The 23,588-nt window shown below is 39.3% G+C and overlaps 2 protein-coding genes across 3 annotated transcripts; both read right to left on the minus strand.

Annotated features, from left to right (window-relative positions):
- Nucleotides 1-241: 241 nt before the first annotated feature.
- Nucleotides 242-5,835, minus strand: LOC140274845 (uncharacterized). Its single transcript, XM_072370222.1, has 10 exons — nucleotides 5,742-5,835; nucleotides 5,495-5,624; nucleotides 5,055-5,216; nucleotides 4,491-4,628; nucleotides 3,735-3,886; nucleotides 3,310-3,413; nucleotides 1,808-1,997; nucleotides 1,370-1,501; nucleotides 1,126-1,269; nucleotides 242-410 (listed from the first exon to the last, which is right to left on the minus strand). The coding sequence occupies exons 2-8, from the start codon at nucleotides 5,622-5,624 to the stop codon at nucleotides 1,475-1,477; spliced, it is 903 nt and encodes a 300-aa protein (XP_072226323.1). The 5' UTR covers nucleotides 5,742-5,835; the 3' UTR covers nucleotides 242-410; nucleotides 1,126-1,269; nucleotides 1,370-1,474.
- A 7,780-nt stretch (nucleotides 5,836-13,615) lies between these two features.
- On the minus strand, nucleotides 13,616-23,251 carry LOC140275282 (keratinocyte differentiation factor 1-like). 2 transcript variants are annotated; one of them, XM_072370714.1, is made up of 4 exons: nucleotides 23,080-23,251; nucleotides 21,313-22,216; nucleotides 21,137-21,223; nucleotides 13,616-15,582 (listed from the first exon to the last, which is right to left on the minus strand). In XM_072370714.1, the coding sequence occupies exons 2-4, from the start codon at nucleotides 22,208-22,210 to the stop codon at nucleotides 15,488-15,490; spliced, it is 1,080 nt and encodes a 359-aa protein (XP_072226815.1). In that variant the 5' UTR covers nucleotides 22,211-22,216; nucleotides 23,080-23,251; the 3' UTR covers nucleotides 13,616-15,487. The 2 variants fall into 2 exon arrangements, with proteins under 2 accessions (XP_072226815.1, XP_072226814.1); XM_072370713.1 differs by having other exon boundaries at nucleotides 23,070-23,251.
- Between the last annotated feature and the right edge of the window lie 337 nt (nucleotides 23,252-23,588).

Below are 23,588 nucleotides of genomic sequence, written 5' to 3' on the forward strand. Positions count from 1 at the left end.
ACTGCTAAATGTCTCAATCAGTGTGGCTATTCTATAACATATTTATAAAATGTTTTTTGTATTCCTTGCTTGTGTTCTGTTTAGCTTTGTAAAACACTAAGCATTTAACTTGAAAAGGTGCCAAATAACTAAAGATCAATTATCATAACCTATACCACTGATTCATGATGATAATAATCACCTTTAAGTAAAAAGACATGTATTTACATGGTTTTCATGTGCATTTTATGGTTTGCTAATATAATTTAGATCAATAAAGCAAGATTTGTCTTGCCTTTAATTTTCTGCAGTACAGCTGCTCTTTCCAGGGCACCTGGTACGCCAGGTACTGTGACTGGTTCGCAGAAACGGCTGCCCTCCTCATTCATCAGATGGTATGGTGCATAGTTCTCATGTTCTGATGTCTCCTTCTGCCAAAACAAAAAAAAAGTAGTCATATGTGATCTATTTAGAAAGTAATACTCTGCTGGAGGTCACAAATTTATGTCCATAAATACATTTATTTCTCTCTCGCTCTCTCTCTGTCATAATAAGTTTTCCATGACTGTGCACAGTCATTTGAGAGTGAAGCATCGAGCAGAAGATCCAAAAATCAGCAGATTGATGTGAGACATAAAGAGCAAATTGTGGACCTCATCTCAAAGATGATAGCTAAAGACACACTTCCCATCAATTTTGTTGAAGGTTTTAGAATGCAATTATATATAATTATATAATACATATATATTTAAAAGAATATTTGTTATCTTAACATTATCAACAATACAATAGCAAATTAAGTATTTGCATTCTGCTCAGATAATATCTAGAAAATATCAGGACATGCCAAACGTGTCTGCTCCATATGCAAAAGACAACAACTTGGTTTACTATTGAAATAAACATATTTTTTTTACAATTACAAACAATTCAAGGGACAGAAGTACTGAAGTTCTATCAGTTTCATATCCAAAGAATAGCAACTATCCATTAAGAGACTATCTGGCACTCTTGACCTAAATCCCATAGAGAGCACTTGAGATATTTTCGAGAAAAATATCAGTTAATCAGTACTTTAGTGAATCTGAAATAATTTTCCTCCAGTTGAAACGTCGAGGGACGTGTTTTGTATTAGTTCAGAAATACCTTTGCTTCTGACATGAGATGTGCCCAGCAGTATGTTGAATACTCAAAGACTTCTTGGTCCTCGATGATCTTACAGCCTTGTTTTGTTCCAAGATCTGGCAAAAGCTCCCTAAAGAGTGTGTACAGGCCTTCAACTACTGCGATCTAGTGGAGGGGAGGATTTAAAAAAAACAAAAAACATTAGCGTAAGGTCAGAATTATGGAGAAAAAAAAACATACAATATTGTAGATCACTATAGATTACCTTTTGAGTCCTGGTTATGATTTCATTCTTACTGAGTAGCTGAAACAAACTTTGAGCCAGAGGGTTACATCCAGTTAGTTTTCGTATGTAGCCAATCAGTTTCTTCTATAAAGCCACAGGGAGTTTTAATTTCTGGGAGAGAAATTCAAAAGTTATTCAAACTTGAAGTACTGTCCAGAAAAAAACCCCTCATATTTACTGTGTTGTAGGGGTTCTTTAAGGGTTAGAAGAAAAAACACTTGGCAACTTAATTTATGACAAACAGTGTAAATGTGTGAATGCTGTGATGGTATTAAAACTGATGATCATCATCAGAATTAAAGCATATGTTCAAGAGTCACATAGATCTGCTGTCTATGTCCCTTTACTTGTGCACTTTTTTTCCTTGTTGGATTTGCTATATTGGACACTATTGTATCACTATGGAAAACTACTTACATTGATATGTAGAGATGAAAAGAAGACACTGATTCCTTTGGAGGTTTGCTGGACTGAGGGCTCAACATCATGAATGAAGAATTCCTTAGCAGGTTGAGCGTCGTCAGAGAATGTGGACAGTGAGAAGTACACTGTTGACTCCTCTGTGATTCCACAACTCTTCAATGTGTTGCCAATGCCAGTTTCATATCTGAAAATATTATTAAAATGATCAGAAAAACATTTCTGACAGTATGAAGAAACAGGCAATGGCATTTCCCGGATTTGTTAAGAAGCTCTTGAGCTTCTTAACAAATCTAGGAAACGTAGAGCGGTCTTAAGAGCGCTGTGAAAGAAGGACGTGTTTCCCAGAGTCGTTCTTAGCTTAAGGAGATCTTTCACTAAGAAGGAAGCGTAAGATCGCCCTGACCCAGTCTTAACTGCCTTTTGAAGCTTACTGCAGCTGCGTCAGTTATATCTGGCACTCAAAGGAATACTAAAACCATGCGTAATGATGAATGTACGTTCATAGCTGCAGAACACTGACGCAAGAAAAAAAAAAGTGCAAAGGTGAGGGTTATAGCACCAGGTGCGCCACCACCCTGAGGCTCTAACGCCTCACCTTTGCACTTTTTTTTTTTGGTTTGGCTTTGGAACTCCTGCCACTTCTTTCTTACAGCACCCCAGTCTCGCAGGCCACAGGGACAAGAAGGGGACATCTTTTGGGCTATGGCCTGCCAAATGCAGTTCTTTAATGCGATGTCTTTTTTGCCCTATGTTCCCCCAAATAACACATCACGGTGCTGCCAGACCTCGTCCATTAATACGGCCATCTCCTCTGCGGTAAACGAGGGTGACCTCTTGAACAGGGACTGAATAGTATAGTGGTAAGATTGCCACCTTTCATGTGGGTGACCTGGGTTCAAAACCCCTACATGAAAGGTACTACCTCCAGTAGGGGTCCTTAGGCAAGGCCCCCTTACCCTATCTGCCTACCTGTAAGTCGCTTTGGATAAAAGCATCTGCTAAAAACATAAAACATAACCTCTTGCTGGCTGCTTTTTCCATTCTCACATGTGTGTGCCTAACCACAGGGGGGTATATATATGCGTTAATGGGCTTGATTACTACTTGGATACACCAGTTTGCTGTGATCACACACACGCGCGCGTAGCCTAATTGCACCTGTGTGTAGGGACCATAGGGTGTTGTGTGTGATTTATGCGCTGATAAAGTGGTGTGTGATCGATTTGCCTGGCATCGATTGATTTAGTTTCAGCACCACTGTGGTGAACAGCTCCCACTAATAGCTTCTTAAGAAGCTTCTTTGGCGGGATCAGAAGGCAGTTAAGAACGCACCAAGGAAACACCCCTATCTTAGCGCTCCTGCTTACCCTAACCGAACCTTTCTTAAGAGCCTTCTTAAGTTCTTAAGAACGATCAAATCTGGGAAACACAGCCAATGCTGTTAATAAAAATAATATCAAAAGAGATGCTGTCGGTAAATTACAATACATTCTTACTTGTAATGAAGAACATGTGCTGGGATTCCACATTCATTTGAAAGCTTCTTCTTTAAAATGGTTAATGTGTCACTTTCCAAGTTCACTGTCACCTCAAAATCTCCCTGTAATAATTTTAGATTGGGCAGAAAAGCGTAAACAAGTTAAAGATCTGTATGACCCGATCACCTCCTGCATGTGATCAAGAGGTGATGCAGAATTTTTACGAACTGACAGTAAATCAGCTCCAAGCCTATTTCTGTGACCAAGAAATTGTAACCAAAATATTCCAGAGCCCGCATTGACATTCTAATACGAAGTAAGATGGAAAAAGGTTAACTTAACTTCTGCTTTTCAGTATCACCCGTCTACCCAAACTGTCTTCACTTCTCAACTCAGCTGAGCAATATAATCCCAGTCTAAATACAAGTATTCCGTAAACTCACCTTGAGCGCAACATGACAACGAACTGTGTCTGTTCCATGTGTTTCAGCGACTAGCTGCTGTGAGTTTTGGGGAGCTGTTATCAGGTTCTTTTTTGGTGTAAATATAGCATAGATGACATCTCCATTTTCAATGTGTCTGTCTTGTAACGACCCTGTAAATGAAAAAAGTAACTACATTACATTTTATCTGTCAAACTCGCCCATCAAAGTCAGTGGGCAGGGCTAACGCTAATCTAGTCTGATCCATTGCTTTGGTCTGGGTCTGAAGTAGCATGCCTGTAGAGAGACCATGGAAGACCTTGATGAACTTTTCTCAGGAGTTGGTGAGAGACATTTTAAAACTAACAGAAGATGCAAATAAAATTCGTTTGAGTATCTAACGCAACGTAGAAGTGATTAGCGCCACCCAGTGTATAGGAATGTGTTCACTAGCTCTGCATCAATCCATTTTCTGGAATCGATTTGGCTTGACTTGATCTGCAGGGTAAGCAATCAGGTGTTAAGAATCCGCCCACTGACTTTAACGGGCCAGTTTGGCAGATGAAATAAATTAATGATTCATTGCAACACAAGACCATGAAATAATTAATTAAATAGTGAAATAATTATATATGGTTTTTTATACATAAAATTAATTGGTATTTTAATTAATTAATGACCAATTTAAATAATTATTTAACTTTTACTCCTCCATACATATTGAGCATATTGCTTTGATATCATTTACTAAAAAAAACAAAAACTTTGTGAACTTACATGTGTGGAAGAAGGGATCATCTGTCAATGGCATTCCATCCACTGTGTAGAGACAGACACCTTTGGAGGAATGAATACCTTCAAGGTGAAGTATCCTCAACATCAGGTCTTCAACTGTGTTTTGTGCTGCATCCATATCTGCATTAAAAATGTTTTTTTTTTCATTTGCAGTGTCGGTGGCTATAAGCAAGTTAATTTCTGTTAGCGAATTGTTCAAAGTGAAGTTGACACTGAAGGAGGCAAGTATTCTCACTGATTAAACATACCAATGACAGATTAGATCTTAATAGACGTGTCCTTTTGGTTAGAACTATGATGCCTGTAAACATGTGTCAATATTTTGTATTTGAAGCCCTGATTTAATTTGACGTTATTACAATGTCTTTAATCTAACTGCACTTTGTTCTAAAGCTTTTTGTGCCTGTAAGCACTTCTGTGTACAAAAGCAGCAGTACCAGGAAACAAGTATTTACAACATGTTATCAGTATCAACATTTTTCTGTGATAGTTCTATCAAATAAACCGTGAACAGAAGAAAGACCATATATTGTATGAATTTCCTACCTCTGATGCATTTTGGTTCCGGACATTTAGGGTACGTATACAGCAGAGTGAATGCCTTTATAGACTTTCGCACTGATGTTGCAGATGGGTTTGCTGGAGCTCTAAATCTGCCAATAGTGTCTTTCATAGCAGCAAAACGATTCTTTTCAACTTGACTTAATCCTGTTTGAAAATACATGTTAAACTTGTTTTTAAATAAGTTTTTAAACTTAATTTTTAAACTTAGTTTTTAAACTTAGTTTTTAAAGCTAGTTAAAAAGAAACAGACAGCATTTAAATCAAATCCTGTTGAGTTATTACAATATAAATTTTACTAAAAATATTTACTTTATAAACTAGTGAGACATTTTTCTAAGTGTATTTCAATACAAAATAAATGAATTATGCATAAAGTGGAGCATTGAATTTAAGCAAGAACACTTTCTTGGTAGAAGTCTTACCGATTGAGGTCAAGTTCTCCTCTGTGACACTGTCAATGAAATCTCTTTCATCTTTCACACCAAACTGTAGAAACTTATTGTAGAAAGTTTCCAGTCTGTGCTTTTCAAGCAGGTTGTAAATCTTGTCCATCTAAAAAGTAATAATGACAAACACAAAACCAAATATTTTCTGTTATTAATTTTAAATACACAATATACAAAGGATATTAATTATGTATTATATTAAGTTTAAGTAAGAAAATCTTACCTTGATGCAGTCAAGATCAACAGTTCTGCTGCGTTTTACTTTCTGTTCCTGGACTTTATCAAATCAGAGGGTGTGGCCGCTTTGTTGAAAAAAAGAGAAAGATAACTGTAGAAATGTACTGATTTACTGTTTGCCATGGAAAGAAGTGTATCCACACACGCACACACACACACACACACACACATCCCTATGAGCAAATCTGAGGATTTAAAGAAATTACTTATTTTAGCTCAGTTTTACTGAGCACTAATCAGATCAACTTACTGATTACAGATCAGATAGAATGGAAACTTACTGTTGTTTTTGCCTACTGTTTCCTGTAGAACAGATTGTGTAAAACCAGCATGTCACATGGCTGAACAGGTAAATTAGAAGCGAAAATGGTTCAGCTGCATTGCATTTTTCAGTTTTTCTTTTTTCCCTTTATTCTCACTCAGTATGGAGGACTGGAACTGTCATGATCTGAAATAATTTAAAAAATATATACACAGCTATGTAAACAAGTTTATATGATGATGAATGGTACTGAAATAAAATGTTAAATTAATTTATACAGACATAATCATACAGCATGTGAAAAAAAATCAATGTGTCTGGTTTAATTTGAACCTGCATTCATTTAGGCTTTGGTTAATGTAGCTGTTTATTAACTTTGCCACTACTTTGTTTTCAGTTTCATTTGTTATCTTAGCTGGAATGTATTTAATTTATTTATTTTTTTATTACACCTGTCTGCTCCTTTATTGGAACTCCTTTATCGGACAGATTCACACGCAGGCTCATGAACTTTGACTCCTTTTCTTCATGTAAGTTACAGATGACTAAGGTCGGTTCTCTGAAAACGTTTTTATTGTATTTTAATCTACTGACCTCCTGGTGTTGCCAGATTCTTTTTAACTGAATTCAATGGCCTTTTGCCATCATTAAATCGGAAAAGGTAATAATACTGGGAGATTGTAACCTTCTTTTAGGGTTAGTCATCGTTGTTATTTGGATTTTTTCTGTCTGTATTTGGTTAGTCTTTTTGTTCATAGATTACTCCTTGGTTAGGTTAGGTTTGGTTTCTCTCTGTTCTTGTTCTGAGTTGGTGTCTTGTTTAGGCTTTATTTGTGTTCTTGATTTCAGGATTTCTTCAGTTTGGATTAGTCTTGTCTTTAGTTGTTTGTTTAGTTATTTTGTCTTGTCATTGTTATTTTTTCTTTGGTCAGTTAGTTTTGTCTTGTCTCACTTCTGTTTTCTTTCTTGTTCCTTATTCTTGCTCATAGTTTTCCTCACTTCCCTCCTGTCCGGTCAGTAGCTCCACTCCCATACCTGTCCATTATCCTCAGCTGCAATCATTCACAAATAAGTTCCACCACAGTATTTAATCTCCATAGTTTGTCTCAGTTATTGTCAGAACCTTGCTGCTACAATCTCTGGATATGCTCTGTATTCTGTTTTTTGGTTTCAGTTTTGGTAGGATTCAGTTTTTGTTTTACTGAATCAGTCCTTGATCATCTGGTTCTGCTGCATTTTTAGTTTTTGCTCTCTGACATATCATCCTGTATAGTTTTACATCTGCCTCCAGTCTCCAGGCCATTCGTCCACAGCAGAGACTGATGATGGACAGATGTGTGCAGTTAGAGGGCAGGGCAGGAAATGGATAAAGCCAGGAGGAGAAGCAGGCAGGGGGATAGCTTTCAGTCAGAATGGTGCGGCACCTTGTGGGAGGGAGGGTGTCATTCACAGTCTGTTAGGTCAGCTGTTCCTGTGTGAGGAGGGGAGGTCAGCTGCCTCCTTTAGCTGGTCAGGGTCGAGGTGTAGTCAGGTGTGATCGGAGTACAGCTCCTGCAGCCTGAGAGTCAATCTTTATTACCATATAGCTGCTCATTATTCTGTAACATATTTGTAACATATTGCATGCTTTATTTAATCCATAATCCATTATCATTATTCGTTACTGAATCTGCTATTCAAATTTTTATATTCATCATTCAGTACCTTACACCTTGATTTCTCTGCAGCAACTACTAATACCGTTACTGGCAGCAGGCCTGCCAATGCACACAATCAGCTGCTTTGCCCCACCGACCTTGTCTATTTTTGTCATTTCGATATGTATATATATATATTTATCTTGGGGGATAAATACATTTTTTTTCTGATTCATCTTGTCTGTCAGTATTTTGAATAATCCACAGACATTCATGGTACTGGATATAATATCCCTAACAGCATTGGCTCAGTTTAATTGCGCTTCACCATTTGTTACAACTATGCATTCCTGTTGCCAAGGTTGAAACATTATGGATGCTGAAACTGCCATAATCTGAAATAAATGCAAGTAATTTATTTGTTTATTAGAATATTTACTTGTTTATTTATTATTTCCCTAAACCCATAAATTTCCAGGTTTTCTTGTTTTTGCTTTATTATTCAATGCTTTAATATTCAAAATCAGTCTGAGATTTTGTTACTGGCCTGTTTCTCAACACAGCCACAGAGTGGGGAAGGCTAACAACGTTAGCGGATAGTTTAATTTGCAGTAAGAACAGTGGTGTAAATGCATTTAGTCGCACAGCCTACATTTTTGTTCAGACTTTATCAACAACTGCTACATTTTAAGCAGACCAGTCAGTGACAAAGAGATCCCAAACTCTCAGTCTGTTGAATTAACAAACCATCCAGAAGTTTTGCCACTTCTGAAACACGATGTGTGCACAACCTGATAATCAACTAATAGATCACAAACTGAGCCCATGACACTATCTGACAACCCTGATGAGGCAGAAATTAATGCAAAAACGGAGAAAGGGAAATGTAAAAAGAAAACCTGGAAATAAACGGGAGAAAATGCAAACTAAAATTAAATATAAAAAATTGCAAATGAATGGTGAAATCAATATAAAGATATCAACTTTGGAGGGAGTAAATAGATCAATATGGTGCCAAGGAAAGTTATACAGATTTTTATAATTGGCCTGACTCTTAGATATAATGTATTCATATTCTCTATTTTTCTAATAAGCGTATCTTCCTATTTTGTACTATTTTGAACCCACTCTGTTCATATTACACAATGTATGCTCCTGAATGGTCCAAGGGTTTAAGATGGCATAACTGGACTGAATAACAGGGTCAGATGAAGCTTCTTTATCTTGTCAGACAGGTCTGATAGATATACACCTAAAAGCAACACACACACACACACACACGCGTTGTTTATCACATCCAAAGAATATGACGTGGACAGTGGTTGGCCTCCTCATGTCACTGATAACTGGCAAATTATACTTGGTGGCATGTAAGTCCAACCTCTGTAAGATAAATATGAACTATTTCCAGAGATATGGGCTCGTTCTAACGGAGGACCTGCGAGGTCCAGCGCTGCCATACTTTACCTGTATGACCAATAATAAATACTTTGTCCGTGAACTGAAGATTTCTCTGGTTTGTTGTTGGGCTTCCAACGAAAGAATTGGGCGAACAGATACAATGAGTAAAAGTTATTTGTATGGCACTTATCACAGATAAAAATCCCCAAATGCTTCACAACAAAACACAAGAAATGTCATAATAAAAATCTCCATTAATTCAAATCCTGTCTGTATAAAAATGGCTTCAGCTGCTTTTTGAGAGAGTCAGTGGAGTCTGTACAACATAAAAATAGCAGAAGAGAATTCCACAACCTTTGTGCCACTGCTTGAAAAGCCTGAGCCCCACAAGTTTTGGACCAAGTGTATGGGTTTCACTACAGACAAAAATCATTGCTCTAAGTCAGAGCCCTTAAATAGTTGCCAAAAACAGCTAATAGAGGGAATAACAATTTTAGAAAAAATACTTAAAACTGAGAAGGGATCCAACTAGTAAAAACCTGCCACCCTCACAGGACATTGAATATTCCCAAGGGAACTGACTGTGCTGGACAGCAGCTGCCTGGGAGTGATGCAAAGCTGGGGGGGAGTCAGAGACAATCTGCAGGAGAGTGAATCAAGAGAAATACTTCTGTATGGTAACAATGCAGATCTCTGATATGGCCACATAAAGTCTGTTGGTTGACTTGAATTGAAGCAAGCTCTCCAGAAAATAGTTGAAGGATATTGTTGCAGAGGAATGGCTGAACATCCTTTCTTTGTGTTGTGCTTGGCATCTCCAAGCATCACCAGTGAAATCAGAATAACCGGTCTGTGGTGCCATTTTCTGCTTCAGCCTGCAGGGTATCTGCAGAAAAATGCCTGATAAGTGGAACAAATATTAGAAACACCATCATTTGTACTTCTGTTCTTCTCCACAGCTCCAGATTGACTTAACATTACACCACCTAAAAAAAAGTAGAAAGATGACAAATTAAAGAAAAAGAATCTGATCCCACAAAAGCCCAGAGAGAGGGCCAGGTTACAGTGATTTAAACATGACTAAAGACAACACAGTGTCACTTATTCCTATTCATGCCCATAGAAACAAGATACATAATCTATCTTTTGATCAATAGTATACATTAATAACAGCAGATAAGTTAGTAAACTACCATAACTTCACTTTGCAGGCACAATTTTACGTCAGCAGGTGGCATAATTGCACCTTTTAGTGGGATTCTTATTTTAACTTTTGAAGTCAAAAGTTTTTTTTTATTTTTATCTTAAAACACACTTAACACCTGCTCAAACAAGCTGATTAAATCCTTGCTCTGAACTGGTACAGTAACCACTAATCTCCCAACATTTAGCGGTGGCAAATTATGATGGGCAACAATTTCTTAAAAGTGAGACTGTCAGATAATAAAGATAATTAAAAAAAAAACAGTTGCAAGTCTCCATGCGATATGTTAAGGTTGTGTGATGGTGAAGAGATGAGGGCCCAGATGTAGAGCAGCAGACCAGAGGCAGATGAAGACTAGATGATTTATCTAAAAAAAAAATATAACGAAAGTGCTGCAGAGCTGGAACAAAAGAAAAAAGAGAGACAGACAAACAAAACTGATAGAGAAAAACTGAGAAAACAATGAGGAGGTAACGGCAAAGATCTGACCAAGACTGAACTGAACAAAGGAGTGTATATACTGTGGGAACTAATGAGGAAGTAGCTGCTGTTGAGGTTGATTGAGTTGGAGACAAGTGTGGAAGTGGAGCTGATCACCAAAAAAGGGGAACTGAGGATAAAGCAATGACCAGAACTAGAATCTAAAACATAATACAAAGTATAAACCCAAACAAAATACCAGCTAAGAACAAAGAACTAAGAAATAATTAAACCATAGTAAAGATCAGAAACTCAAAACAGAGTTTAAAACAATGACTGATGATTAAACGCTTTGCCAGATGTTAACTGATGTTCACAGGTTATTTTCATCAGTGCAAAAATGGCTCTAATTACCTTTTGTCACTTGAAAAACCAACCCCCAAATGCATTGTCAGATGATGTGTGTTTCTTTAAGGATTTTGGTTTGTATACAGTATGTATATGTGAAAGTTAAATGAAGTCACCACTGCTCTGTAAAACTGTTCTGGTGACAATGTGCCCAAAATTAAACTTGATATGTGGTTTTAATGTTGTCGTTAACTGGTGTAGAAGATAAAATAGCTTTTTCTCCCTTAAGTCGCTGCGGCTGTAGCTCAGGAGGAGGAGCAGTCGCCCACCAATCGGAAGGTCGGTGGTTTGAATCTAGCTTCCCCGGGCTACATGTCGAAGCGTGCTTGGGCAAGACACTGAACCCCACGTTGCCTCCCAGTGTATCATTGGGGTATGAATGTGTGTATGAATGATTAGAAGAAAAAAAAAAGCACGTAGTTAAGAATCTTAAGACGTGCTGTATGAATGTGTGTGAGTGGGGTGAATGCGGCATGTAGTGAAGCGCTTTGAGTGGTCAGTTAGACTAGAAAAGTGCTATACAAGTACAAGTCCATTTACCATTTACCACAGCACCTCTGGTTGGGGGCCACAGCCAGCCTGATTCCTCTGGTGTTCTCCCTCTGGTACTCTCCATCCTCTGAATAAAGCTTGTAAAAAGGAACTTGGTTTTGTGATAACCAGCCTCTGAAAATCTTTAAAAAACATCACTCTTAACTGAACAGCTCTCCAGTGTACATTTTAAATGTACAACTTGTTTCCATGTGAATTAGAAACAGAATTACATTGGAAAATCAGCTTTTCCTGATTCATTTATAAATAGCATTTATGCTATGCTGGGCAGAAAAATGGCTGAACATATTACCGTCAAAGCTTACAGAAGGACCAACAGCTGGGCTGCTTCCTTGATGAACTGATTTTTGAGGAAATTATTATTCACATTTGGGGTTCTTAAAGCCACGTTCTTAGATGTAAACTGATCAGGATCCTTTCGGATTAATAGTGACATTTTTAATGCAGCCATAAGATATTATTTCATGTAATCGTAGTGTAAATGATATTATCATCATATTTTTGCTCCAAATTTAGACAAGGATCCAGTGGCTATCCCGAGGTCCCACGTTCAAAGCGTTTGGAAATGAACAGATGCATTTCTAAATGTTGACAAATTGACTGGATATGGCTTGTGTCGATCAAACTCGCATCCTAACTTCAGCCAGTCGGATGAACAAAACCACACAAGCAAATCTGTTAATAAGAGCAGCCGGCGCCGATTTTCATTTAATCTTGATCCTGCTTATAGGACCAGATAAACTGAATTTCTAGTTAATGTGATCACACAAAGATCGAGCAAATCCAGCTGCTACGCAGGGCAACGAACTGAACTGGAGGAACTGGACAGTTAAAAATACCAAATAAAAAATAAAAAAAGGTTTGAATAATCAGCCACTTGGAGAAATTCTGCACAGAAGAGACTGAAAAACATATTTGTTATGTTTTAGTTAAACAAGTAAAGTCATGTTTGAACACATGATCATGGACATATCATCCAGACTAAAGTCAGGATTAAAGGTGACATAGCTCCTTTTTTAAAAAACAAAAAACAAAAGAACAATTTGGGAGAATTTTCTGAAAGCTTGCGATTTATCAGACAGACCTCTTTTGTTTTTATCTCAGCCCTGTTATAACGCTCGTCTGTTTTGAGCGGTGGGGATACTTAGCGAGTGCTCAACTTGACTCAGTTCTTCTATCTTTTAGTTGTAAATGAATATAAGAAAAAAATCCTTTGAGCCTTTCACTGATGCGTGTAAGTCATTAAGTTTTAAAAGAGTGACTGTAATGGCATTCTCTACCTTTATCTTTTAACAGCTGTTCCAAAATATAAATGTAACCATAAATAAGATCCAGCAGAGAACTGTGATAATGATGATGTGCAGCCTTCCATTACATTTTGACACATCAGCTGTGTTATGCAGATAACATAAATTTATTTTACAGGATATGCAGCAAGTTTGCAAGTTCTCCCTGGGTACTCCGACTGCCTCCAACCACCCGAAAAATAACCATGAATGCCAGGTTAATCTCTAAAATGAATGGTTGTTTGTCTCTGTGACGGACTGGCGATCTATCCAGAGTGCACCCTGACTCTCACCCAGTGGCAGCTGGGATGAATCCAGCCCCCTGTGACCTGAGTTGGATTAAACGGGTATAGAAAAGGAATGGATGGATTATATAAACTTGCAAAGACTTAAAAAAAAAAAAACTGTAACTGGTAATGTTTTAGCAATGTAACAGCAACGTTACTGTACCGAGTGTAGAGGACATTTAACAGATGTTGGAAAACAGCTGTAACATTTCAGCAACATAGCACCTGCGTTACCTAGTTTATGCCACAGTAACAGAACAATGTTGAAAATAAAACATCACAGCACTTCAGGTACTGACTGTGTTTTTTTGGGCGTTTAGTATCACACAAACTCCTAAAGCACAGGGAACGACAACATTGAGAATGATGCTTTTTAAATGATCTTTATTATATCAACAGACACATAAACTCAGAGTAGGGTAAGAAGGGCTGGGAAAACTGCAAAACCCAACCATAGAAACGCTTATTATGATTATCTCATGTGATCTCACACTATGTTGAAAACAACAAGCAAAGAAACTTCTCCACCAGTTTCCTTTTTTTTTCCTCAGTAATTAGACGTTTGATGGGAATGAGTTCCAACCACTACTGAAACATTTGAAAAAGGCACAAATACAGAGGACACCTGACAGATATATATATATATATATATATATATATATATTATATAATTAGATCCTGAAAACCAACTGCAGTGCAAACAGCTGGTGAAGTATGATGATCAAGTTAGCAGTTCATCATTTGTACTTCTTGGTCCTCACCAGGATGCTTCACACCCCTTCATTAAAAGGCACAATGTTTGAGTCACTATAAAGGCTGTGTGCTTTTAGCAACTGGTTCATCTAAACTGAAAGCTAAAAGAGCAGTTTCTTCTTCATATTGGTTAGGACATTTAGGAATTTGCTGACTGAAGTTGCTACAAAAAGATCTATCATCATTGGCTATGGAGAAAGTCCACTTATTCAGCGAGCCAAACTTTCATCAGAACCCATCGGAAACAACTTTCAGAGATTTTATAGACTCTAGTTAGCAATACTTAACAGTCACAACAGTAGCAAAAATGTACTGAACACAGGATTAATTAAAAAGCTTATGAGTTTTCTGGTTAAAATGCACTTCTTATTGACACTCCAATAATAAACTACTTATTACACTGTATTAACACACAATCTGATATTCAACTGAAGGCCTGCTTTGCTGGAAAGAATAAACCACAAAAAAATTGAAGTATATATGTTTAAACAAAGGAACAGCTTTGATGTGTGTGCAGAAAATATGGACCATATACAGCAAGCAGCCAGTTAGCTTATCTTGGCATTTAGACTGACAACAGGGGACTGGTAGCATGAGTCAGATAAGTGCTAACAATAGTTTTTATCATATTTGAAACATTTGAAGCTCAACAGTTAAAACATCAAATGCAAAATTTTGTATTAAAAAATACTTGTTAAAATGTTGGTGTTTTAACTGACGTAAAAATCAGTTTGAGACATACAAACCTTGAGACATATAGCTGAGCAGATGTTGCCACCTTCATGTAGAATGAGAGCCTCACTGTGTCTAGTCTTTGTGCTAAGCTAACCTGCTACACTGCACTGCCATGAAAACTGAGTTTCAGTAAGCGAGCAAATTAACTAGAATGTTAAATCTATTCCTGTTTGTAGTGTACTACCAAGCACACATAAAAAAAACTTATCATTGCATTGATTATGTGTGACTATTGAACAATTATTTGAAAACTACCTTTTACCGTTGCTTCATCCTTTCAGACCACTGCCACTTTGGGCAGTGCTACGCCTCTCACCTCAATCTGAAATAATTCAAATGATGAAATCTATCATAACACATACAATCATAGTCCGTTAATATGTTAATATTCATCCTGTACACAACCACTTAGCATAGGGCAATGATTAAAACAAGCTAAATCATGATGGAGGGACAGTGAAATGTGCAATAAAACAAACAAAAGATGAACATCCAATAGGTAACGAGCATATTCATCAAACTCCCGAAAGATGGGAGTCAAATTTCAAGTTGCAGCAAATTCAAAAACAAGGGGACGGTTGATTGTGATAAAATATTTCAGAGCTGCTGACGTCTGCCTGCAGGGCAAGCTCCCAACCACACAATCCTTCAAATGCACACATGCAACAGTCCTTCCTTCAGACAATGTGAGCTTTCACGTTTTCTTTCCTCTTTCTTACACAAATAAAGAGCTTCAAAGAGCTTGGCTCAGCCAGAAACTCCAGTGTAATTCTCCTTACAGAAGGAATCACGTCCTCACCGAGGTGTGAATGAGCGGGATGCCTGACGAATCCGTTTCTGTGTGAGAGCGCGAGTAAGCGGTTGACGAACTGGAGGTGTGACCTGTAAGAAGAAAGGGGGAATAAAAAAAAAAAAAAAAAGAGTTACCATTAACCCAAAAGGAGTCACGTGTTGCATTAAGGAAATGCAGCAGAAATGTGCTTGTGCTGGTATGGAGTTCCTTCTCCATTACTGTAAAGCACATGGTGTTGACACTATTCATCAACCAGACCAATGCATGAGTCATCTTTTAAGAATAAGAATTAGGTCTGTTGTTATTAGGAAGCCCTGTTCTCAACAACAGCAGCAAACAGGGAGCACAAAGTTAAAGCAAAGCATATTCCTGATAATGGTTTCACACAGTTCCTCTGGTCAGTGTTTAAGGTCATGCTCGCCTAACTCAAAGTTCAGTTCACACGGATTAAAATTGAACTCATTCACAGTTCAAAGTGTCTAATAATATGTCCACAGTCCCAAAATGAACTGGTGAATCTCTGTGTTTATCCATCTTATCACTAACCAGCAGGATACTCCAAATCAACCAGTGATTTAAAACCCACCGCTGTGTTTCTACAGCAGCCTGCCTTGCTTGACCCACTTTAATAGAGTGAATTTCAGGCCCGACAGGAATTTTTTAACATTAATGACTGTAAATGGTGACAGTGGAGTAATGAGTCAGTGCTGTGCTCCACAGCAGGATAGTGGAAGCGGGCCCTGCCATCACAGCGCACCCTAATGTCAAGCTTACTATTCAGTCTGCTGCCTGTCTCTGGCATATGTCATTTGGCATTTCCACACACCGATTAAAGCATATGAGCCAGTCGAGGAAAATTATATACAAGGTCATTTCTTTGGTAAATGAAAAAAATGCAACGTCAAATTAAAAAATGGGATTCAAAAATGGAAAGTTAACTAATAAATACTTCAGATTCAGTTTGTAGGTCCCACCCTTCTCCTCTGAATGCGCCTTTTGTTTTCGTGTGCCACTTTTTTTCAGTTTCTGTCCTGCTGTGTGAACGTCGCTGCCTGTCGTTTATGCCCGTTTTTTTTAACCTTCCTAATGTGGTGTCTGGGGGAAATGCCATGGAGTGGGGGGGGTTAGAGCAAGTTGAGTGTCCTGAGGCGCATTCCCACTGTAGGAACCTTTTGAAGTTCCTAGAACCTTTTCAGGAATAGGGCTGTTTTTCCCCACATTCGGACATACAGGAACTAGGGACCACGGCCCTCAGTTCCTAGAACCATTTTAGCTCCTTCTCAGAGGCAGGGTCTTTTCTGGGTTCCACAGGAACATGACGTAGGTGTTTGGTAGCTCCGCCCCTTGTCTGAAATGTTTACTCATACGATAATAAGCTAAACTTAGACGTTGTCTCCTTTGTCTGCGGCGCTCTGCTCTCCTTCTTTCCTTCATGAAATGAAGAAGTATCGCCTGCTGCTCGATTCTTCGTCTCCTGACTCTCGCTGTGTGCTCTTCCAGCCTCCATCTTAGACGCCTCATGTGGTCGTCCATGATTAATATCACTGTCATGCAGATCATAAACTCGGTGGCCTCCTCGCTCTCCATGTTAGCTTCTTGGTGGTGTTGTTTTCTTCTCTCCTTACTTTTCGCGGGTTCTGTTTTGTTGTTGTGTGGCGCTAAAGTAACACGTCTGTTGCAGACAGTTGCATCACATCAGTCCCTGTCAAGGTCCCCGACTCATGTGCGAATGCAAAATGAAACAGTTCCCCTGAGGAAGGGCAGTTCTTATAACGAAATTCAAGGTGGACAGTTCTTAGAACTGTGTTCTTAGAACATCTCTGTCCAAATGTAGCACATGGCAAGTAGTTAGTGAACTGCTGCTAAGAAACCACAACAATACTTCTCTACTCTGACCAGATGACACATCTTAAACAGCAATGACAGCATGAAACAGTAAACTGTGGACTCCAGCTTTCTTAAGTGGCTTATTAGAAATTCATTGTATTGGTTTAAACACGAGATTAATATAAGAGAGAGACAGACAGACATCACTCCCGTACACAAAAACATAATAATACACATCCCCAAACAACAGGTCATCATCTTCCACCTGACACAGCACACCCTGGTAACAGCACATGTTCCTGAATGAGTCGAAGTTTCCAGAGATCTTACAGAAGCTGAACTCCAGTCTAATCCTGGACCTGATCAGCTCCACATACACAGGAAAAGGAGAGATAGTCCTCCTCCCCCCCTCCTCTTTCTGCTCACAAACACAGCCATCTTAGCCTGTCCCAACAAAAAGTTCAGACGCTGGCTCTTCTCCTTCTTCTGGCGAGTGCATGTAAAACCACAGATAAACGCCTCTTTGGTGAAGAGCTCAGTAAAAGCAGCAAAAACACTCTGCAGGAACAGAAACAGCGCAGACAGGCGGCGACATTCTCCTTCTCCCACGTCTGCCTCTCTGAGCAGAACGGACATCTGTCCTCCACATCCTCACTGATTACAGAGATAAAAGAGTTCACAGCGATCCTCCACTGCAAGTCCCCATGTCTTTTTATCAGTGGAGGTTTATAGTGAGACCTCCAGGCTGGTCCCAAAGACATAAAGAAAATCATTCTCTTTGCAATTTTTAACAGTATGATTTAAAATGTTTAAAAATGCCATTCTCTCCGATGCATTTGTTGGGGCTCAGACATTTCGGAACACAAGCCGAATATTTTCAAAACTCGCTTTCACTTTAAGTAAAACACCCGGAATAATTTCCTCAGAGTCTGGACTTCCCTGTTAAAAGCCTAACTCCATTCACTCTCATTATCTGCAGTGCTGTGGGTTTCCTGTACAAACATGATTTTGGTTTTCTTAATCTCCATGAGCTTAAACAGAATGGCTCTTTTAAAATTAGCTCTCGCTCCATTCACATCTAAACTTCCCAGATTAAAAATCACACATGGATAAAAGAAAGAGAACACACCAAGTCAGAATAAACGAGGAGCAGATTTTAAACCACATCATCTTGGCTGCTTAGTTGGCCTTTAACTTTAACGATGTGCTTCTTTAACCTGTAAATCTCCTGATCAGACAGCACATCGTCGGCCGTCCCAGTTTAGCTGATCTCAGGAACTGTCTCAGATCAGGGAACTGCTCCTCCACTGTGATGAGTCTCTGCCCTTTGGTTTGCTCGAAGAACCTTTTTATTTCACTACCAGTGATTAGATGACCCTCCGCTCCATAGCTGAAACATTATATCGTTTCGGATGTTGCCAAAACCATCAACTTTAAATGAGAACGACAGGCTGAGATCACGGGTGTCGTCCTTTAGGATCATATACACCTGCCTGCGATGACTCGCTACGTCTCAGCTGATTTACAGCCCAGCGACACCATCTTTATCAATGAGAAAGTAAGACATTCATTTTTAATGAAAGGCAGGGTGTGGGGATGGCTGCCAGTAGCTCGATTCCGTTAATCCGCCTGCCTAACGATCCCGTTTATAGGATCTCAGAATGTTTCCAACATGGCATTGAGGTAGAAAGTTTGGTTGTATTTCACCAAAAAGGACAATACTATGGCCAGTTGCAACAGGTGCAGAGCTGTGATCACATCAAAGGGGGGAAATACCTCCAACATGCTGAAACATTTGACCACGCAACATGCAATTACTTTGCACGAATGTGAAGTCTTTGACACGCTGCTAAGCGATGGCGGCGACTCTCGCTGGGGAGCTGGTGGCACAGCGTCTTCCGTCTCAAAAGTCCCGGATAACGCAGAGATCTGAAGTCTCACGCATTGAGCGAGACAGTCACGCTTTTCGGTCATTTGTCGCGCACTCCCACCACACATTGTATTTCTCACCCTGAAATATATAATATAAATTTCTCTGGCACACCGCTATCGCTATGGAAACAGCTACCCCTTTCATCGAGGCAGGGAAAAGTAAAATGACAGAGGCGAAAATAGATAAAATGTTGGCGAATACTTTAAATTAAAGTGTTACTGCAACCAAATCCATTTGTACTATATATAACTGGATGAGAATCGATAGGGAACCAAATCGATAAGCGATATTGATAATGGAACCGGAATAGCTAAATACTTAACAATTCCCATCCCTAAACAGGAGTAAAGGTGTCCTGAATCACCAGTCCTCTCTCCTCCACCTCACCCACAGCCAGGCCGGCCTCCTCCACAATGCACATCATGACAAGTTAAACGCTCAAAGTCAGCCGCTGCCGGCCCAGGCATGGTGCTGAGTCAGCACACAGGACACACACACATAAACTCTCTCCCACACACACAAAACTACATTATGTTAACAATCCACGAAAGACAAACCAAAAAAAAAAAACATGAACTGAAGAGTAAGTAAGCTAGAGTAAGTTTCCTACGAAAACCTCACACACACTTCAAACATACCGCTCTCAGCTCCACACACACACTCCGTCATCTCAGAGAGAGATACACAGAGAGAGAGAGAGATACACGTTTATATTTCTAAGATCTCTTCAACAGTCTCACAAAAGTGTGCTGCTGAGACTTGTGCATCTGAAAAAGTGCTGGTTTAGTGTCGAAATGCTTATGAGATGTGTAACAAGTGTGAAATGGGTCCAACATTTCCCTCCCATTGGAATGAATGGACTCAGGATCTACTGCTAATCTCCTAAAACGATGGGTCATTTGGGGAAATCACATGACACAAACAGAGGGAAGGAATCTTCAGTCTCTAGCCTCAAGTTTGGCATTTCTCTACTAAAGCGGGTGGACACTGAAAACCTGACAGGACAAAAGTAATTCCATGTAATGTATCTATTTTACTGTTTAAATACTTTCAAAAGTACCACCAACATACTGGTGAGAAAGTAACTTTAGGCATAATTACTTGACATTACTGAAATTTTAAATTCATTTACTTCCTTTAAGTCGATGCCATTTAAAGGGGAACTCTGGTATTTTTAAACCTAGAACTTATTTTGGCATGAAATACGTTTATCTACTCACCGAGAACAGTTTGGCGAAAGTCGGCGTCCTTTGGAAACTATTTAGATAACTCACGATCCATATAACGGAGTGAACAGGGCAAAAACGATGCAGCCTCTAAATAAGGCATTATCTGTCTTTATTTCACCAATACTTTAAGAAGAATGAATGAACGAACGTGTACTATAGCTCTGTTAGCTCATAGCTACTGTTATGTATGTAGTAATTAGAGGGTGCGGCTTAAATTTAGGTGCGCTCTATAGTCCGGAATTTATGGTAAATGGACTGTACTTGTATCGCGCTTTTGTAGGCTAACTGACCACTCAAAGTGCTTCAACGCTACATACCACATTCACTCACACTCATACAGCACGTCTTAGTCTATAACTACATGTTTTCTACTCATTCACACACATTCACACACCAATGGATGCATCGGTAGGCAACGTGGGAAGTGCGATCTTCCCTTTGAGCTGCAGCCGCAATATACAAAAGCCTGATATCTACTGTTTGCCCAAACACTGTTTGAACAACCTAAATTCAAATCTGGTTTGAAAAATTAAACATTCACCTTTCTCAAACTTCAGGGGAACAAATTAAAGTAATTTTAGCTTTAATTTCTACATAAACATGTATATTTTGAGTGTTATCACATGCTAAAGTTGAATAAGGCGCATTTCTTACCACCATTCTTCCTCCACATGTCCCGGGCAAACTTGTCTGAGGAGGTCAGCTCTGATATTTGGATGTTGGGATTTGACCTGTAATCGTCTTAAGGAAACAAAGAAAAAACGGATTGATTTTTCTAACTGACAGGAAGCGTTTCCATTTAACTGCGAGTAAAGACAGACACTACTTACTATTGTTACTGAACGAAAAGGAGCCGCTCCCAGTCATCGTCTCATTCCCACTGTCCGACAGCGTCCTCTCCACCCTGGAGATAACCGGCCTCTTCTTCGAGCTCTTTCGAGTGCTGATGCGGATGATGCCACGCACCAGCCTGCACTCAGCCTCCTGCTCGTCCATTTTGTGCTCATCTGCCAACGAGTTGATCAGCTGGTTGATGGCCTTGCTCTTCTTCAGAAACACAGAGTCCGAGGTGCACCTAGCCAACTCTTCGATTTGATATTCAGAGTAGAGCTCCAACAACTTCTTAGTGATCAAGGAGTCCACATCCTCTTCGCCATCGTCCCAGTCATCAAACCTCAGGGAGTCATGCAGGGACGGATAGCCTTGCTGAGTCCGAGGACCAGGCGGAGGCAGATATGATTTGGTTTCAACTTCAAAATATTCTCTCGGACTCGACACCTCGACTCCAGCGATGCAGAGATCAGGGTATTCTATACCATCCTCTTCATGGTTGTCTCTTGGTTTCTCATCTTGGAGGCTTACCTTCTCTGGTTCATCTGGGGAGCTCTGGTTTGGTGGCAAGCACGGAGCGAGGATGGAGCGCTGACAGACCCTGTACAGGCCGCAGGTTAGCACGCTGCACACAAAAGTCTTACAGCTTCTCGGAGAAGCGCAGGGATTACAGGTTTGAGCTGAAGACGAAGGATCAGCTGAGCCAGGAATGAAACCAATGGTCTCGGATTGCTTTCTGTCGGCATCTTCAAGGCGAGCTTTGTGGACCCCCTTGTGCTCTGGGGTAGGCTGCCTGTCTTCCACTGGGTCCACACAGCGCTCTTCATAAAACGACACTTGATTGCTGCTCCCAGGTCCTGAGCTGCGTCGCAGACTGCCTGTGCCGCCAGCAGACATGACTTACTGGCGGCAAGAATTCAAAGACAGACATGTAAAGGAAACTAAGTCAACTGAGGTGTATTCAAATAAAAACAAAAGCATTGGCCTTAACCTTGCTACCTTGCTACCTGAGGGCATCGCTCTCTTCAAAACAAATGTGAAACTACTGTTCCCAGGTAATGTAGTCTAACAGGTTTTGTTTGTTTAGTTTTTTTATGGAGGATATGTGAGCACACAGTGAAAGACAATCTTAGTCATACATCAACTTCTCTGCATGAGGTCATGGAGCATTCCAAAAATGAAGAATTCCGAATGCAAACTCAGTTTAGAAATCTTGGATTTCAAGCTTTTAGGCCCACTTGAGAAGGTTGAGAGGTTCCACAGCACAAAGTGTTTTTGGTTAAGATTAAAAGGATCATTCCTGCAACAGCTAAAACAAATGCCAAAATTTTATTTTATGAAAAATAGTGGTTTGCTAGTTTTGCTTTTATTCAGCCATTTACGAGATGTAAAAACAATAATTGTTAGTAAAACTCTTATGTCAAAGGGGGAGTGACTACATTTTATGTGAATTATATTTTACTTAGGCCAATGTTAGAGTATCTGGGAAAAAAAAGTTATTTTCAGATTTTCTGGTATTCCGTGCTGACGTTAGATATTGTGACGAATGTTTACAACATCCGTAACTTAGCCTTAATCTATCCAGAGGAAGCAAACGTATGAAATTGCAGTTATTCAAGCATATCTGAGTTCAATCATACTTTGACATTTGGCATACATTTGCGAACAACTGACATAACATAAACATTGTTTTCACTTTCATGGCGACTTGTCATTGCTGCCGCTTCCTCCATTAGAGGACTTTTGAATTTCTCACCTATACTCACAATGCTTCCACGAGCCGAGTCCCGAAATAATGACGTCTTCTGCACTTTATGATCTTAATTGATATTTTATTCCATTTTGACCGCCTGCTGTTTCAACTCCGCTCCGAAAGGCCAGTTTGAGTAAAGTTTTCGACCAAATCTGTGTACCTGAGCGTCAAGGTACAGGAAACGACCCAGGTATCTGCAAGATAAGATTCGGCTTCCGGTTATAGGTGTCATTAAAAACTAAAACTCAGGTGACGTCGCCATTGGGATTTTGGCATTTTGCGTCCTATGAAACGTTACTGTTTAGTTGTTTGAATTGCCTAACGACTAGCAGAGATCAAATCCTTCATTTAATTACACAGTGAGTATCACTATCTTCTCAAAGCTAAGATTAAAAGATATTTACACCTTTATTTTGACAAAAATCCCGGTGCCATTGACGATAACGCCGAAAAGTACCTATTTTACGATGCATCAAGTTACCTAGAGTAGTCACGACACTACCGGAAGTTTGGCAAATTTAT

The sequence above is a fragment of the Leuresthes tenuis genome, unplaced genomic scaffold (genome assembly GCF_036924035.1).
Source record: "Leuresthes tenuis unplaced genomic scaffold, fLeuTen1.0.hap1 SCAF_18, whole genome shotgun sequence".
Classification (NCBI taxonomy): Eukaryota; Metazoa; Chordata; class Actinopteri; order Atheriniformes; family Atherinopsidae; genus Leuresthes; species Leuresthes tenuis.

What these genes read in the sequence shown, in the direction of transcription:
- LOC140274845 (XM_072370222.1), bottom strand. Translation starts at nt 5,624, where the DNA reads ATGGACAAGATTTACAACCTGCTTGAAAAGCACAGACTGGAAACTTTC. An exon ending in GGAGAACTTGACCTCAATCG is followed by an intron (nt 5,217 to 5,494) that starts GTAAGACTTCTA and finishes ATTTTCAAACAG; the next exon opens with GATTAAGTCAAGTTGAAAAG. An exon ending in GCACATGTTCTTCATTACAA is followed by an intron (nt 1,998 to 3,309) that starts GTAAGAATGTAT and finishes TAATATTTTCAG; the next exon opens with ATATGAAACTGGCATTGGCA.
- LOC140275282 (XM_072370714.1), bottom strand. Translation starts at nt 22,210, where the DNA reads ATGTCTGCTGGCGGCACAGGCAGTCTGCGACGCAGCTCAGGACCTGGG. An exon ending in CTTTTCGTTCAGTAACAATA is followed by an intron (nt 21,224 to 21,312) that starts GTAAGTAGTGTC and finishes TGTTTCCTTAAG; the next exon opens with ACGATTACAGGTCAAATCCC. An exon ending in CATGTGGAGGAAGAATGGTG is followed by an intron (nt 15,583 to 21,136) that starts GTAAGAAATGCG and finishes TTCTTCTTACAG; the next exon opens with GTCACACCTCCAGTTCGTCA.